The sequence below is a fragment of the Molossus molossus genome, unplaced genomic scaffold (genome assembly GCF_014108415.1).
Source record: "Molossus molossus isolate mMolMol1 unplaced genomic scaffold, mMolMol1.p scaffold_m16_p_1, whole genome shotgun sequence".
Classification (NCBI taxonomy): Eukaryota; Metazoa; Chordata; class Mammalia; order Chiroptera; family Molossidae; genus Molossus; species Molossus molossus.
The window spans coordinates 197,740,773-197,756,783 of record NW_023425344.1 but is presented as its reverse complement, the minus strand read 5'-3'; the positions used below and the strand labels follow the sequence as shown (position 1 = coordinate 197,756,783).

General features: G+C 35.2%; 1 protein-coding gene across 7 annotated transcripts in view; it reads left to right on the top strand.

Moving 5' to 3' along the window:
• The window catches only part of ICE2 (interactor of little elongation complex ELL subunit 2), a 73,171-nt gene that overhangs the window by 20,131 nt on the left and 37,029 nt on the right, over positions 1 to 16,011 (top strand). For all 7 annotated transcript variants that reach the window (XR_004960952.1, XM_036273131.1, XM_036273156.1 and 4 more), the window contains 4 exons: positions 13,051 to 13,188; positions 14,051 to 14,167; positions 14,337 to 14,496; positions 15,473 to 15,654. Coding sequence is in view for 6 of the 7 variants with exons in the window: in XM_036273131.1 (XP_036129024.1) it covers positions 13,051 to 13,188; positions 14,051 to 14,167; positions 14,337 to 14,496; positions 15,473 to 15,654 (597 nt within the window). In the remaining variant the exon portion in view is untranslated. The remainder of the gene's footprint in view (positions 1 to 13,050; positions 13,189 to 14,050; positions 14,168 to 14,336; positions 14,497 to 15,472; positions 15,655 to 16,011) is intronic.

Genomic DNA, 16,011 nt, shown 5'->3' with positions numbered 1-16,011 from the left:
CTGTTTTTGTTTTCGAGAGAGAGGAAGGGAGAGAGAGAGAAACATCAATAAGAGAGAACATAGTTTAACCACCTCCTACATGCCCCACGCTGGGGATTTGGCGCACAACCTGGGCATGTGCCCTGGCTGGGAATTGAACCAATGACCTCTTGGTGCATGGGTCAATGCTCAACCACTGAGCCATACCGCTGGGCTTACTGGTGTTTTTAAAACACTTTTTTAAAAAAATCCTCACCCAAGGATATTTTTTCATTTATCTTCAGATAGAGTGGGAAAGAGAGAGAGAAAGAAACTTCGATGTGAGAGAGAGACATAAACTGGTTGCCTCCTGCACAGCCCGACAAGGGCCAGGGACCAAACCGCAATTGAGGTACGTGCCCTTGACCGGAATTGAACCTGCGGCTCTTTGGTCCGCAGGCTGGTGCTCTAACCAGAGCCAAACTGGCCAGGGCTTAAAGCACTTTTTAAGATGAAATTTTATTGTTACTATGAACCAAAAGAATGATTCTGCTAAATAAAAGAATTCCACTTTTATTTTCTCTGAATCTAAATGTGATGTACTCAAACAGTGTCATATGTTTCCATATGGAAGAGGAACTTCTTCCATATTTTAATAGTGCTTTTGAGAGGATCAGAATGATGGTTTTAAAACATAAATCCTATCCCCTCATTTCACTGGTTTAAAATGTCTTCTTATCTCACTCAGGAAGAGACAGTTTACAAAGATCACGCCCCCACCCCCTAGCCTGCTTCATCTTCTACGTACCTTCCTCCCAGCACTTGGCTGTTCACATCTTTCTGGCAAGCTGTTCCCCAGATGTCTGCATGGATTATAGTTTCTAGATTCCTTTAAATCTCTCTGTTCAGATGCCAGCTATCAATGAGGATGTCCCTAATTACCCTCTAAGAAATAGCATCACCCTTTGTATCTCCTTTACCATGTTTTATTTTTGTTTATTATCTTTCTTCACAATGCCTGTAAGTAAGTACTCTTTTGTGCACTGCTGTGTTCCCGATGACTAGAATAATGCCTGGCATACAACAAGTGCTCAAGTGTTCATTGTAATTATTTAAGTGAGTATAAAAATGTTTATTAACAGAGTACATTATTTAGTAGTTAACAATTGGTATTATGTCTTGTTTTTTAGCCATAATGTCTTGGTAGCACATTTTCTCTAATTTATATTTTACATGTCCATCCCAAAGATTCACTGATATTTTTTTTAATGTTTTACTGTTTTAAAATTTTATATTATGAAATGTAAGGTACCTATGAAAAAGTATATAGAACAAACATATACAGCTTAACAAAGAATTATGCCATAGTGAACACCTATGTAATTCAAGTCAAGAAATACATCACCAGAAACCCAAACGCCTCCTGTGTATATTTCCTAGATAATTACATCCTTTCTCTTTGAAGAAATAATTACTATCCCAAATTTGGTATCATTAATTTCCATGCTTTTATTTTTTATTTTATGATAGTTCTTCAATCTCTCTTGCTTGTTTTTGAATTTTATGTGAGCAGAAAATTCTTTTGTTCTTTTATGTGAACAGAATTCCCTCTTCTTTCACTCAATATTATGATTGTGAGATTCATACGTATGTGTGTAGTTGTAGTTCATTCATCTTCATTTCTGCACATTATTCCATTTTATAAATAAACAATTTATTCTGTTGATCAAAATTTGAGTTGTTTCCAGTTCAGCGCTATCTTAAGCAATACTCCTATGAAAAGGCTCATACTTGTCTCTTGGTGTATATGTGCACACATTTCTACTGGGTATATACCTATGAATGGAATTGCTGGATCAAAGAATATGCATGTCTGCAACTTTAGCATTTAATGTCAAACTGTTTTCCAATGTAATTCTACCACTTTACATTCCATCCAGCAGTGTTTGAGTTTTGTTGCTTCATATCCTCTAACAGTTGATACTTGAAGTCATTGTAGTTTCAGCCAATCTAAAGGTTATGGTGCTATATATTTAATAAGACTGTGCATCTTTTCATATGCATATTTTTTCAGTATTTTTTATTTTTATTATTATTAGTTTTAATTAATTTATTTTGTTAGATACTTTTCATTTTCCCTCCTTTGACACCCTCCTACTGTCCTCCACCCCCCCCCCCCCGTCCCCAGTATTGTTGTTTATGTCCATTGGTATGCTTATATACATAAGTTCTTTGGTTTATCTCTTCCTCCTCCCCCCCCCTCCTTTGAGGTTTGTCAGTCTGAACCCTACTTCTGTATCTCTGGGTCTCTTTTGTTCATCAGCTTGTTTTGTTCATTCTACAAATAAGTAAGATCATGTGATATTTGTCTTTTGCTGATTGGCTTATTTCTCTTAGAATGATACTCTCTAGGTTTCTCCATGTCATCTCAAAAGATAAGAGATCTTTCTTTCTTACAGTTGCATACTATTCCATTGTATATATGTACCACAACAATCCACTCATCTATTGTTAGACACTTGGGCTGTTTCCAGCCTTAGCAATTGTAAATAGTGCTGCTATGAACAGGGGTACATATATTCTTTCCGATTGGTGTTTCAGGCTGCTTAGGGTATATTACTAGAAGTGGGATCACTGGGTCAAATGACAGTTCAATTTTTAATTTTTTGAGGTAACACCATACTGTTTTCCATAGTGGCTGCACCAGTCTGCATTCCAACCAGCAGTATACTTGAGTCCCCTTGTCTCCACACCCTCGCCAGCACTTGTTGTTTGATGATTTGTTGATGGCAGCCATTCTGGCAGGTGTGAGGTGATACCTCTTAGTTGTTTTAATTTGCGTCTCTCTGATGATTAGTAACATTGAGCATTTTTTTCATATGTCTCTTGACCATTTGTATGTCCTGTTTGGAGAGGTGTCTATTTAGGTCCTCTGCGCATTTTTTAATTGGGTTCTTTGTCTTCCTTTTGTTGAGTTGTATGAGTACTCTATATATTTCGGAAATTAACCTCTTATCTGATGTATCATTGGCAGTTATGCTCTCCCATATAGTGGGTTCCCTTTACATTTTGATGATTGTTTCTTTTGCTGTGCAGAAGCTTTTTAGTTTGATGTAGCCCCATGAGTTCATTTTTTCCTTTGTTTCTCTTACCTTAGGCGTTGTATTGGTGAAAATTCTGCTGCGTGTGATGTTTGAAATTTCGTTGCTTACATTTTCTTCTAGGATTTTTTGTGGATTCACGAGTCACATATAAGTCTTTTCTCCATTTTGAGTTTATTCTTGTCTATGGTGTACGTTGGTGGTCTAGCTTCATTTTTTTGCATGTAGCTGTTCCCAACACCATTTATTTAAGAGGCTGTCTTGACTCCAGTGTATGCTCTTGCCACCTTTTTCAAATATTAATTGTGCATAATGTCTTGAGTCAATTTCTGGGTTCTCTGTCATATGCATATTATATTGCTCATTTCTTGTGAACTAACTATTCAAGTTTTGCCCTTTATTCTGGATTTTCCTTCTTTTTGTTATATGTGAGAGTTCTTTATATGTTTTAAATTCAAAAAGCTATTGGTTATATATTGTGTTGTAAGTTTTTTTCTTTTATCTGATAAACATTTCTTTTTAATCTACAAGTTCCCCCTCTATCCCTTTCTTTTTCTTAAAATTTATCTTTTCAAGAACCTGGGTCATTGAACCTGTAGTTTCCCACAGTCTAGATTTTTATGATTGCCTATTCATGATGATGTTCAACATGCTCCTCTTTTCTCTCCCATTTCTTACAAATTGCCAGTGGGATCCAGAAGCTTGATCAGAATTAGTTTTACCAAAGTGTTTGAACACATGATTGTTGGTGTATTCTTTAATCAGGTGACACATAATATCTGGTTGTTTCTTTTTTGTGATGTTAACAGCTATTAATGTTCATTGTCTAGATGCATTCATTCACTGGAGTTTGCAAAATTGTAGATTGTAATTGAATTATTTATTTATTTTTATTTATTAGTTGAAATAATTTTATTAAACTCTGTTTTCCCTCATCTGCTATTTGGTTTCCCATTTCATGTAACAAAAAATGCTAGAATCTTTCCCTTCATATACCAGTTTTGGAAAAATTTATTGGTTCCTTCTTATTCTCCAACACTGGTGATCAGTGTTTTATTTTGTAAATACTATTTTTAAATATTGAAATTAAACATACTTAGTGGGTTCTAGTCCATTATGAATATCCTTTTCAAAGCTCAAATAATACCAACTTTGGCCAGTTGACAGGCTCTGCATATTGACTTTTGAGTCCTTTTGAGTCACTCTAATAGTCTTTGTGGCTCATTTTGTGCATTTCCTCTCCAGCCCTAGAATCAGCCATTGTCCAGAGCCTTTGTAGTTTTCTGATTTTATTTTTATTTTTATTTTGTTGTTGTTGTTCTATTAGTGGAGAATGCTATTTCAAGACTACAATCTGGGCACTGGGGATTCTCATTGCTCCTGGGTAGGTGGAGCCAGAGATATATATTTAAAAAAAATAACAATGTGTCTCATTTGCTCAACCCCCACAATGCACTCACAGCAGCCTTAGAATAACAATACTAATACTGCTGATCCATAGGATTACTGAAAACAGTTTGAAAAACAATTTTTATATGTTCTCCTACTCTTACTTTTTAGAAAAAGTTTGTACTACATTTATATTGTTAAAGCATATAGTCATTACATGCTAAATAAACTCTCCATTTTAAATCTACATTTAATTTTAAAATTTGTTTTATTGAAGTATAATTCACATATAATAAATATCCATTTTAAGTGCATGTCAGTAAGTTTTGCCAAATGTATACACTTATGTAACCATGATCACAGTCATGATATGAGATATTTTCACCACATAAAAAGATCTCTGTGCCTCTTCCCATCCATGGCCTCAGGAAACCACCAATATGCTTTCTGTCACAATGGATTAGATTTGCATTTTCTAGGATTTCATAAAATTTGAATAACACACAGTATACTTTTTTGTGTCTGGCATCTTTCACTCAAACTTTTAAAAATACATTCACATTGATGCAAGTATTTATAATTTGTTCCTTTCTAATTTATTGTATTGTTACGCCCAAAAAGTGGTTTATCAGTTCAGCTGTTGATGGGTATTTGTGTTATTTCCAATTGGGGGCAATTATGAATACAGCTACTATGAACATTGTTATACAAGGTTTTGGGGGGATATGTGTATTCATTTTTCTTAGGTAAATAACTAGAGGTAGAATTTCTAAATCAAATGGCAAATGTGGTTAAATTTCATTAGAAACTGCCAAACTGGTTTTCATAGTGGATGTAACCCTGTCACCAGCAATGTATGAGTTTCAGTTGCTCTACACTTTTACTAAAACTTAGTATTGTTAATCTTTTTAAATTTTAATTGTGTGTAATGGTATTTCATTATGGTTTAATTTGTAGTTCTCTGGTAATCAGTGATGTTTGAACATACGTGTTTCCTGTCAATGTTGTTTTACTGATTTTATTGTTTTTTATTTAGGAGTTCTTTATATATTCTGAACAACAGTCCATTATATATAGTTTTCTCCCAGTTATGCTTTTTAATTTCCTTAACAGAATCAGAAAACAAAAATTTTCAAACTGTTTTATGGTTGGTGCTTCTGTGTATTCTTGCATGGAAATATTTGCCTACCCCAAGTGATTCTCATCTGGGGTCATCTTTACTCTTTTAACCTCCCCTCCCCCCAAGGGACTTGATCAATGTCTGGAGACATATTTGGTTGTCAAAATGGGAAGATAGCTACTGGTATCTACTGAATAGAGGTCAGGGATACTGCTAAACACTCTACAATACATATGACATGCCCACAAAAAAAATTATCCAGCCCAAAATGTTAATGGTGCTTCTATTGAGAAACCCTGATCTAGAGGTTTTATAGTTTTAACTTTTATGTGAATGTTTTTGTTCATTTCAAGTTATTTTGTATGCAAGTTGTGAGGTTTGGATCAAAGTTAATTTTTCTTTTCATGTGGATATCTAGTTCTAGCTTAGTGATTCTCCACTGAGAGTGATTTTGTCTCCCAGCGGAGGTGTTGGCATACGTGAGGAAGGAGTACTTCTGGCATACAGAAGGTTGCTCAGTGGTTAAAGCATTGGCCCGCTCTAGGATGCCCCTACCAGAAAGAATTATCTTGTCTAAAATGTCTGTAGTGCCAATGTTGAGAAACTGTGCCTAAAACTATTTTTTTTTAATAGTTTTTTCCCATCTGGTATGGCTCAGTGGTTGAGCATTAACCCATGCACCAAGAGGTTGCTGGTTTGATTCCTGGTCAGGACACATGCCCAGGTTGCGGGCCAGATCCCCAGTGCAGGGCATGCAGGAGGTGGCCAATTGATGTTTTGTCTCATCCATGTTTCTATCTCCCTCTCTCTCTCTAAAATCAATGAGGAAAAAAAAAAACTTTTTTCACTTATTGAATTGAAGACTGTTTTTTCCCTCATTGAATTGCCTTGTCACCATGGAAGTATGGTCAATTTCCTGATTCCTTTCCATTCCATCAATTTATATATCTGACTTTATGCCGATACCTCCTGGTCTTGTAGTAAGTTTTGAAACCATGTGGTGGAAGTCCTATACATTTATTCTTTTTATTTGTTTTGGCTCTTATCTGTTCTTTGTATTTCCATGTGAATTTTGGTATCAACTTGTCAATGTCTACAAAAAAGCTAGGTGGGGTTTTAATTGGGATTGTTTTGAATCTATACAACTTGTATTTTACAAAAATTTCTTAAAATGGTGTTTAACTATATTGCCTTTTTTTCTTTTTAAATAAAATCTGATCAGCTCTTTTTCTTTTAATTAGAAAGTGTATTTATTTACATTCATTATGGTAATTGATGTATATGGACTTCTTGTGATTTCTACTTGTCTTTTTCTAAACTTATTTCTTTCACTTCTTTTAAGGGTATTGATTCCCTCCCCACCTCATTTCTTCTTCTCTATTGATTTGGCACTTAAACATTGTTTTGGGTTTTTTTTTTCTTAGTGGTTACTTTTGAAATTTTAAATTTTTTCTCTTTGTTGAATCACCTTGTTACCATTGATGTGTGAGTCAATTTCTTAACTCTATTTTGTTTTGTTAATCTATATACTTACAAAGACCACAGAGCATTTTGACTTTATCACATCCTCCTGATAGAGTTTTAATGCTGTCTCTTCTTAAAACCTAACTCAGCTCTGGCTGGTTTGGCTCAGTGATTAGAGCTTTGGCCCACAGACCAAAGGGTTGTGGGTTCAATTCCCAGTCAAGGGCATGTACCTGAGTTGCAGGTTCGATCCCTGACCCTGGTTGGGGTTGTGCAGGAGGTAACCAATCAATGTGTCTCTTTCAGATCAATGTTTCTCTCCCTCCCTTCCATTCTATCTAAAATCAATGGAGAAAAATATACTTGGGTGAGAATTAACAAAAATAAAAACACCTAAGTACATTACTGTTTAATACAATGTTTAATTTATCTAATTTTTTTTACTTTTTTGTCTTTTCTTATTTCTCAAATCTACAACCTGAAATCCTCTTCATTATTCCTGAAATGCTGTATGTTCTACATGTTCCTTTGATGAAGGTCTCTTGATTATAAACAGTACTTATTTTAATCTGGAAATATTTTTATTTTGCTCTCTAGTTCAGATCGTTTTGTTCTATACATAACTAACTGTAAGTTGATAGTTTACTTTATTAACATTTGAAATAAAATTTTACATTTTCTGGCTTATGTTATTGCTGTTGAAATGCGTTATCTGTTTGAAGTCATTTCTTTTAGAGAATCTATCTTTTCTCTCTGACACTTCTTCTTTTTTTTTTTTTTTTTTTATTCTCATCCGAGGACACTTTTTGCATTTATCTTAAGATAGAGGGGGAGGGAGAGAGGGAGGTAGAGAGAGAGAGAGAAACGTCGATGCGAGAGAGACACATCAACTGGTTGCCACCCACGCAATCCCAACCAGGGCCGGGGACAAACTGCAACCGAGGTACGTGCCCTTAGCGGGAACCAAACCCCGGACTCTCTGGTCCGCGGACCTACGCTCTGCTGTGCTAAACCAGCCAGGGCATCTGACAGTTCTTTATTTTTGGTATTTTATGGTTTCATTAATTTTTTAATTTAATTTAATTTTATTTTATTTATTTATTGTATTTTTATTCTTCCATCACCTTTTATTCCCCCCTCCCTGCTGCAATTACCACACTGTTGTCTGTGTCCATGAGTTATTTCTCTCTTTTTTGTTCAATCCCTCCACACACCCGTGTCCCCCTCCCACCAGATCTGTCTATGAGTAATGTGCTTTTTACTGCGTGGGTCGACCACTGAGCCACACTGACCAGATGCAATGTGCTTTTTAAAAAATCCTACCTGATTCATTACATTCCTTTAATATATGAAGTTATATCCTTCTTAAGTTCTTGGAAAGTTCCCAGACATTTTCAATTATTGCTTATCCTTCCTTTTCTGAACTTCGTCTTTCTGGGATTCCCAAATCCCAAGTTAGACCTCAGACCATTTTGACTATTTTTAAGGATAGTTAAATGGCATTAAATATATTCACAACATTGTGAATATTCATAACCATCCATCTCCAGAACTTTATTTTCTCAATCCAAAACTCTGTACTTGTTAAATAATGTCATTATTTCTCCCTCCCCCAGCCCCTGGCAGCCATCATTCATCTTTCTATCTCTATGAATGTGATTGTCTCAGTACCTCATATACTGTCCTTTTGTGATTGGTTTATTTCATTTAGCATTCAGTCATGTTGTAGTATGTGTCAGAATTTTCTTTTCAAAATACACATAATATAAAATATACCATCTTAAACATTTTTAAGTATGAAATTCAATGGTATTAATAAGTACATTTATTTTTTTTTTTTTATTTTTTATTTTTTTATCCTCACCCGAGGATATTTTTCCATTTTTTGTACAGATAGAGTGGGAGGGAGAGAGAGTTAGGGAGAGAGAGAGAGAGAAACATCGACGTGAAGGGACACATCGAGTGGCTGCCACCCGCACGACCAACCAGGGCCGGGGACAAACTGCAACCGAAGTACATGCCCTTAGCGGGAACCGAACCAGGGTCTCTCCGGACCGCAGGCCGACGCTCTAACCGCTGAGCCAAACTGGCCAGGGCAATAAGTACATTTATATTGTTGTACATTCAATCCCCAGAACTCTTCATTATAAACTGAGACTTTATATCCATTTCTACATTGTTTCTACTCAGCACTCTGGCACCAAATTTGTGGGGGGGTTTTCCCCCCACACCAACCAATTCTCCAACTTTCCAGACAGTACACCTGGGGTTCCCAAGAACCCCTCCTCTGATTCAATAATTTTGCTAGAATGGCTTACTGAATTCAGGAAAGTACTTACTATTTTCAGTTTATCATTAAGGATACAATTTGGGAACAGCCACACAGAAGAGAGATGCATGGGGGAAGGGGCACAGAGTTTTCACGCCCTCACCACGCACACCGCCCTTCCAGCACCTCCATGTGTTCATATGGAAGCTCTCTGAACCCCATTGGTTTGTTATTGATGTTTCACTTTGTTGGCATGGATGATTAAATCATAGGCTATTAGTAACTAATTTAATCTCCAGCCCCTCTCTCCTACCTGGAGGTGAGGAGTGGGGTTTAAAGTTCTAACCCTTGCCCTGGCCAGTTTGGCTCAGCAATTAGAGCATCAGCCCGTGGACCAGTGAGTCTCGGGTTTGATTCTGGTCAATGGCCTGTGCCTTTGTTTCAGTTCATCCCCAGTCCTGGTTTGGGTCATGCGGGAGGCAGCCACTTGTTGTGTTTCTTTGACGTCAATGTTTCTTTCTTTCTCTCTTTCCCCCTCCCACTCTATCTGAACAAAAATGGAAAAAATGTCCTCCGGTGAGGATAAAAAAAAAGTTCTAACCCTCTAATCATGCCTTGGTCTTTCTGGCAACCATTCACCATCCTGAAGCTATCTAAGGACCAACAGTCATCTCAGGATAAACAAGACATTCTTATCATTCAGGAGATTCCACAGGTTTTAGGAACTGTTTTTCAGGAACCAGAGATAAAGACCAAATGTGCATTTCTTATTGTATCACCTATTAAACAATAACTCCTAATTCCCCCCTCCTTCCAGCTCATGGCAACCACCATTCTACTTTCTGACTCTGAATTTGTCTACTTTGGGTGACCCAATATGAATAGAATCACAGAGTATTTGTCTTTTTGTGACTGGCTTATTTTAGTTAGCATAGTATCTTCAAGAATCATCTATGTTTTAGCATGTGTCTGAATTTCCTTCATTTTTAAGGTTGAATAAATATTCCATTCTCTATATATGAACATTTTATGTACCCATTCATCCATTGATGGACACTTTGGTTGCTTCCACCTTTTGGTTGTTGTAAATAATGCTGCTGTGCACGTGAATGTATGAATATCTGTTAAGATCTCTGTTTTGTTGTTTTTTTTAAATTTTTTTTTCTTTATTGATTTTAGAGAGAGAGAAAGGGAGAGAGATCAAAACACCGATTGACCGCCTCCTGCATGCCCCCACTAGGGATTGGGCCCACAACCTGGGCATGTGCCCTGACCAGGAATTGAACCAGTGACCTCTTGGTGCATAGGTCGATGCTCAACCACTGATCCACACCAGCCGGGCAAGATCTCTGTTTTTCAAGGATTAAATATACTAGGCTGATGTTCAGCTCCTTGCTTAATCTTAGAAATGGTTGACGCATTTGCCCCCAAGCCACTTTACCTTTCATGGGTTTTCCTACTGTTTACTGCTCCTGTATCCCCTCATTTTAGGTGTTTGGGTTTTATTTACTTATGGTCCTTGGAGATTCTCCTTGCTTTTTCCCATATCCAGTAATGAATAAAAATTGTTAGTTGTAATTTATCCAGGATCCAGTATTATTTAGTTAGGAGTGCTCTTCAAGATATCTACCGAGCCATACTACCAGAAGTAGTATCTATTAAATTTTTAAGTTTCAAACATGTATGATACCTACATACAATGGAATACTACTCAGCCATAAAGAGGGATGAAATATTGCTCTTTGCAACAACATGAATGGAACTTGAGAGTATCAAACTAAGTGAAATAAGCCAGGTGGAAAAGAACAAAGAACCATATGATTTCATTCACATGTGAAATATAAAACAAAGCAACAGTCAAACTCAGACACAGACAACATTATGCAGTTTACCAGAGGGGAAGGGGATGGGGGAAAGAATTAGATAAAGGGACTCAAATATATGGTAATGAAAGTAGAATAGACTCTGGTTGGTGAGCACACAATGCAGTCTACAGACATTGTATTATAGAATTATACACCTGAAACTTGCATAATGTTATTAACCAATGTTACCCCAATGTATTTAAAAATAATGTATGATGCCATTATTTTTCTGGCCCAAAATGAAATTTAGGGAGATAGTCATTTTCACCTTTTTCAGTAATGACAGCTCTGTATTATGGGCATACATGTGTTTTTGATGTATTTAACTTTCAAGTTATTTTTAGTGTTGTACAGCATTCAGGGGTTGCACCATGGGGAGCAGCCCAAATCTCTTAACCTTCTTCATTCACTCTTAGCTGTTTTTCAAAGACAAATTATTAGTTAAAAAACTTTTTTAGTTAAATATATCAAATATAGTTTCTTTAGTTGTGTAATACCTACCAGTTGTGAAATCCCTTTAATAATATATTATGTATGGAGTATTGGTGTAAAACTGTCTTAGATTTTCCTTTGACTCTTTCTTTCTCTTGTCATAAAGGGAAACTCAGTTAACAGCACTATGGCATCCGGCAGTTTTACCACAAAAAATGTGCCAATAAATATCTAGCCAGAATAGTCACTATGTCACATAGTTCTTATATATTGCTTTCCTTTGCATGTTCAAATTCTCGCAGTGACTGCCATAGGACAGGGATGTTAGGGATGAAAGTTAATATAAATGAAAAACATAGATACTATGCTGATCTGAGTTTGCATTTGACCAGGGTTTTCTAAAAAAAATAAAACTTTTCCATGTTAACCTGCATCTGCCTTAGTTGCAAGTAATACTCTGAATTAAATATTAAAGGCAGTATTGAAAAGCATGGATGGGGGGTGGGGATGTGAAAGATAGCTGGGAGTGAAGATTGGGAGGGGAAGAAGAAAATATGAAACTATAGATGAAAAGATATACTGTAGTAAAGTTATTGATTTATAATGACACATTATATAAATGTCTGAAGGGAAAGGAGATATACATATTGTATAAACACATGCTTATTGTGAAGGGCTTTTGTGATGTAAAGTACATTCTAAAAGGTTCAGATTTGGCTCATTGACAAGAAGAAAATATACTTATCTTAGAAGATAATATCTGTGTATTTTTAAAATTATAAGCCCCTCACCCCCACCCAAAACTGCGTGCTCCTTTGCGTTATCTACATGTTACCACAAGTGGCATATATTTTGCTTGGGTAAAACTGTGAGTTTTATTTCCTTCCTGATTACATTTCCTGGTAAATTATTGGTATTTTAAAAACAGTTTGGAGAGAAGGGAAATACTCCATATTTGAATTAGTTACAACATTTCTCATTTATTTTTTAGATTATAGATTAGAATGACATGTAAAATAATTACTTCGTTAATTCCTTGTGCTTGGGAATCTTTTTAGGATATTAAACTTATTTATTTATAATTATTCACATAACTGCTTCTATTGCAGTAAAGTGTGTTGAAATTTTTATGTGGCTGTATTTCCTTGACAATTTCTTTAATAGCATAGAAAAAGATGTCTTCTCTCTTTAATTTTAAATTTTAATATAATTGCTAATTTTAGTATTATTAAAGATCAGTATTTTAAGAAGTTAGGTTTATAAGTATTATGAAAAATAAGAAATTAAATTAAATAAGGAATATACAGTATGCCTGGATTGTTAGAAGTTTGATTAATGAAATGAGGCTATATTTGAAATGAATAATTATTAATTTATGTGTAACAAATTATTTTTGTTGGATTATTAGAGAGGTACAATACAAATGACTTTCTTTTGGTTTTTATTTTCTAGCAAATTTTAAGAGCTTGCATTGACCAAGTGAAAAAGTATCCAGAATTCTATACTCTCCATGAAGTCACCAGCTTAATGGGATTCTTCCCATTCAGAATAGAGATGGGATTAAAGTTAGAAAAAACTCTTCTCGCATTGGTAAGGTTTACCATGTGAAAGTATATACTTATTTTTGTTTGAAACATCACCTGTATTTCACATAGACAACATTTGTGTTTAAATTTTGAACAACAATGAGATATAACTTTTAAAATATGCAATATAAATGTGTCCTTATTTATTTTATGGATACTATTACTTTATGTTTTTTAAAAAAGTCACTACCCACTTTATTTCTTGATTTTCTTTTCTTAGTTCCCATCTTAATGTTACTGAATATAAGCAGGAAGTTCCCTTTTTTTAAGGGATTTTATGCACAATCATATTGGAAGTGTGTGTGTGTTTGTAAAGAGGATATTTTAGAGTTTCTGCTATATCCTATGATGATTTTTACCTCATAAAATGAGAGGTTAAAGTGGCAGGGAAAATTCCATGGCACCCTTGTGTTGGACCCTTTTATTTATATATATATATAAATAAATATATATTTATATACATATATATGATGGTTGTCAAGCAAAACCATTAAAGTCTTGACTTAAAAGGCTCTAAATTTGACATTTGCATTTAGTATAATGAATAATTTTTGTTTGTTTAAAAAATATGTTTTTATTGATTTTCCTTTTTTTTAGAAAGGGAGAGAGAGAGAGAAAAAAAAAGCATTGGTCAGCTGCCTTCTACATGCCCACCATAGGGAATTGATCCTGCAACCTGGGCATGTGCCCTGATTGGGAATCCAGCTGGTGACCTCTTGGTGCTTGGGACAGTGCTCAAGCCACTGAGTCATACCAGCTGGGCTACAATGAAGAATTTTAACCTCAAAGTTTCATGTGATGAAAGGATACTTAATGAAAAATACATCAAGATTTTTGCAATAAATATGTATTTTATTCTTATTTAGGGTAGCGTGAAATATGTGAAAACAGTATTTCCCTCCATGCCTGCAAAGTTGCAGCTCTCAAAAGATAACGTATCAACCAGTGAGACACCAGAACAAACAGCTGCAGCTATGCATTATGTAAGTACAAAGGTGGTTGGGATCTCTGTAAGTAATCTTCTGTACCTCATAAAGTACATATAATCTGATTTTTCTAAAGTCCCCTTCCTGAATGTCCTTCTTTTTATTACTTTATTAAAGAAATTTCCAGTAAGTATAATGACGTAACAGGTTATATTTTGTTTTTCAGGATATTAGTAAAGATCCAAATGCAGAGAAGCTTGTTTCAAGGTATCACCCTCAGATAGCTCTAACTAGTCAATCATTATTTGCCTTATTAAATAATCATGGACCAGACTACAAGGAACAGTGGGAAATTCCAGTGTGTATTCAAGTAATACCTGTTGCAGGTTTGTGATTTGCCATGTCAGGTAATGCTCTTAACAGAGGAGTTGGAATGGTTTTATTACAGCTGTCTAAACATAGGTAGTCATTTGTCAAATATGAATTTATAAGTTTTGATTTAAAGAGGATGTAAGTTTGTCATTTACATTCAGTAGAACTTTTTAAATAGTGCTACCATTGAATTGACACAGATAATGAGTTATTAGATTTCCACAACCTGTATTCATGTTGAGGGGTGAGAGGTATTAGGGAAATAATTATTGTTTTGTATGACCAAAAATACATGAAATGGTGTTCTTCTATCTTTCAATGAGATGAAAGGCATGCAATACTTTATCAGACAACATCAAATGGGTGAGTTTCCAGGACTTACTTACTAGTCTGTTATTGGAATGCAGAATTAAAATAGGTCTGTGCTTTTGAGCATAGGATAGCCTGTCTATTGACAGTAAAACTATATTTGCATGTAAATTCCTATGTGCAGTTGATTACTCCCCTTCTGTTTTGGTTAATAGTTTTTTCTTATCTTCCAGAATTAATACTATATGTAACAACATAATTATAATAAATGGAGGACTGTGTCTAATGAAACAAAACTACAAATTAGAGTTAAATGTAATAGTTTCTGTGGTAAAAACTTCATCACTTGTGAAAACATAACCCTGTAAGAACTGAGTATTAATGACAATAAAAGTATAACAATAAAAGCAGAAATTCTTTTTAAAATTTATAGAAAGAAAACATTTTTATTTCATTTTATTTTATTTTGTTTGTTTGCCAGTCAGATTCTCTGATCCTTAGATCTCTAAGGGACTTGAAAAGATTTTCTGGTTCAGTGGTAGCAGATATACAGGACTTGTGCTACCTACCCCTTTCCTATTCCATGTCTCTTTGTTTAGGGATCCTTTTGTCATACATCCTGGTTTTGTTTTCTTAAATATAACTACTAGAAACTAATCACCCCTCTGTTTCTGTTTTAAGGTTCAAAACCAGTTAAAGTAATTTATATTAATTCACCACTTCCCCAAAAGAAAATGACAATGAGAGAGAGAAATCAAATCTTCCATGAAATTCCATTAAAATTCATGATGTCCAAAAACACATCTGTTCCAGTCTCTGCAGTATTTATGGACAAACCAGAAGATTATATGCCTGAAATGGATGTATGTAATGTTTGTTTGTTTTTTCTTAAGGGAATGTATTTGTTTGTTCTATTGAAGCCTGAAGTTTTATTACAAGTCTTTAAATCTGGTAGTTAAAAATCGAGGCTTTAGATTGAGACTTAAAATTGAACCCCAAGTCAGGCTAGCCTTTAGGCAACTAATTTAACTTCCCTCAACCTCAGTTTTTTCTCCTTTTTAAAAAGAAAGGTGAACCTGGCTGGTGTGGCTCAGTGATTGAGCATCACTGTCCCATGGACTGAGAGTTCCCAGTTCAATTCCCAATCAGGGCACATGCGTGGGTTGCAGACTCGATCCCCAATGAGGGGTGTGCCAGAGGCAGTCATTCAATGTTTCTCT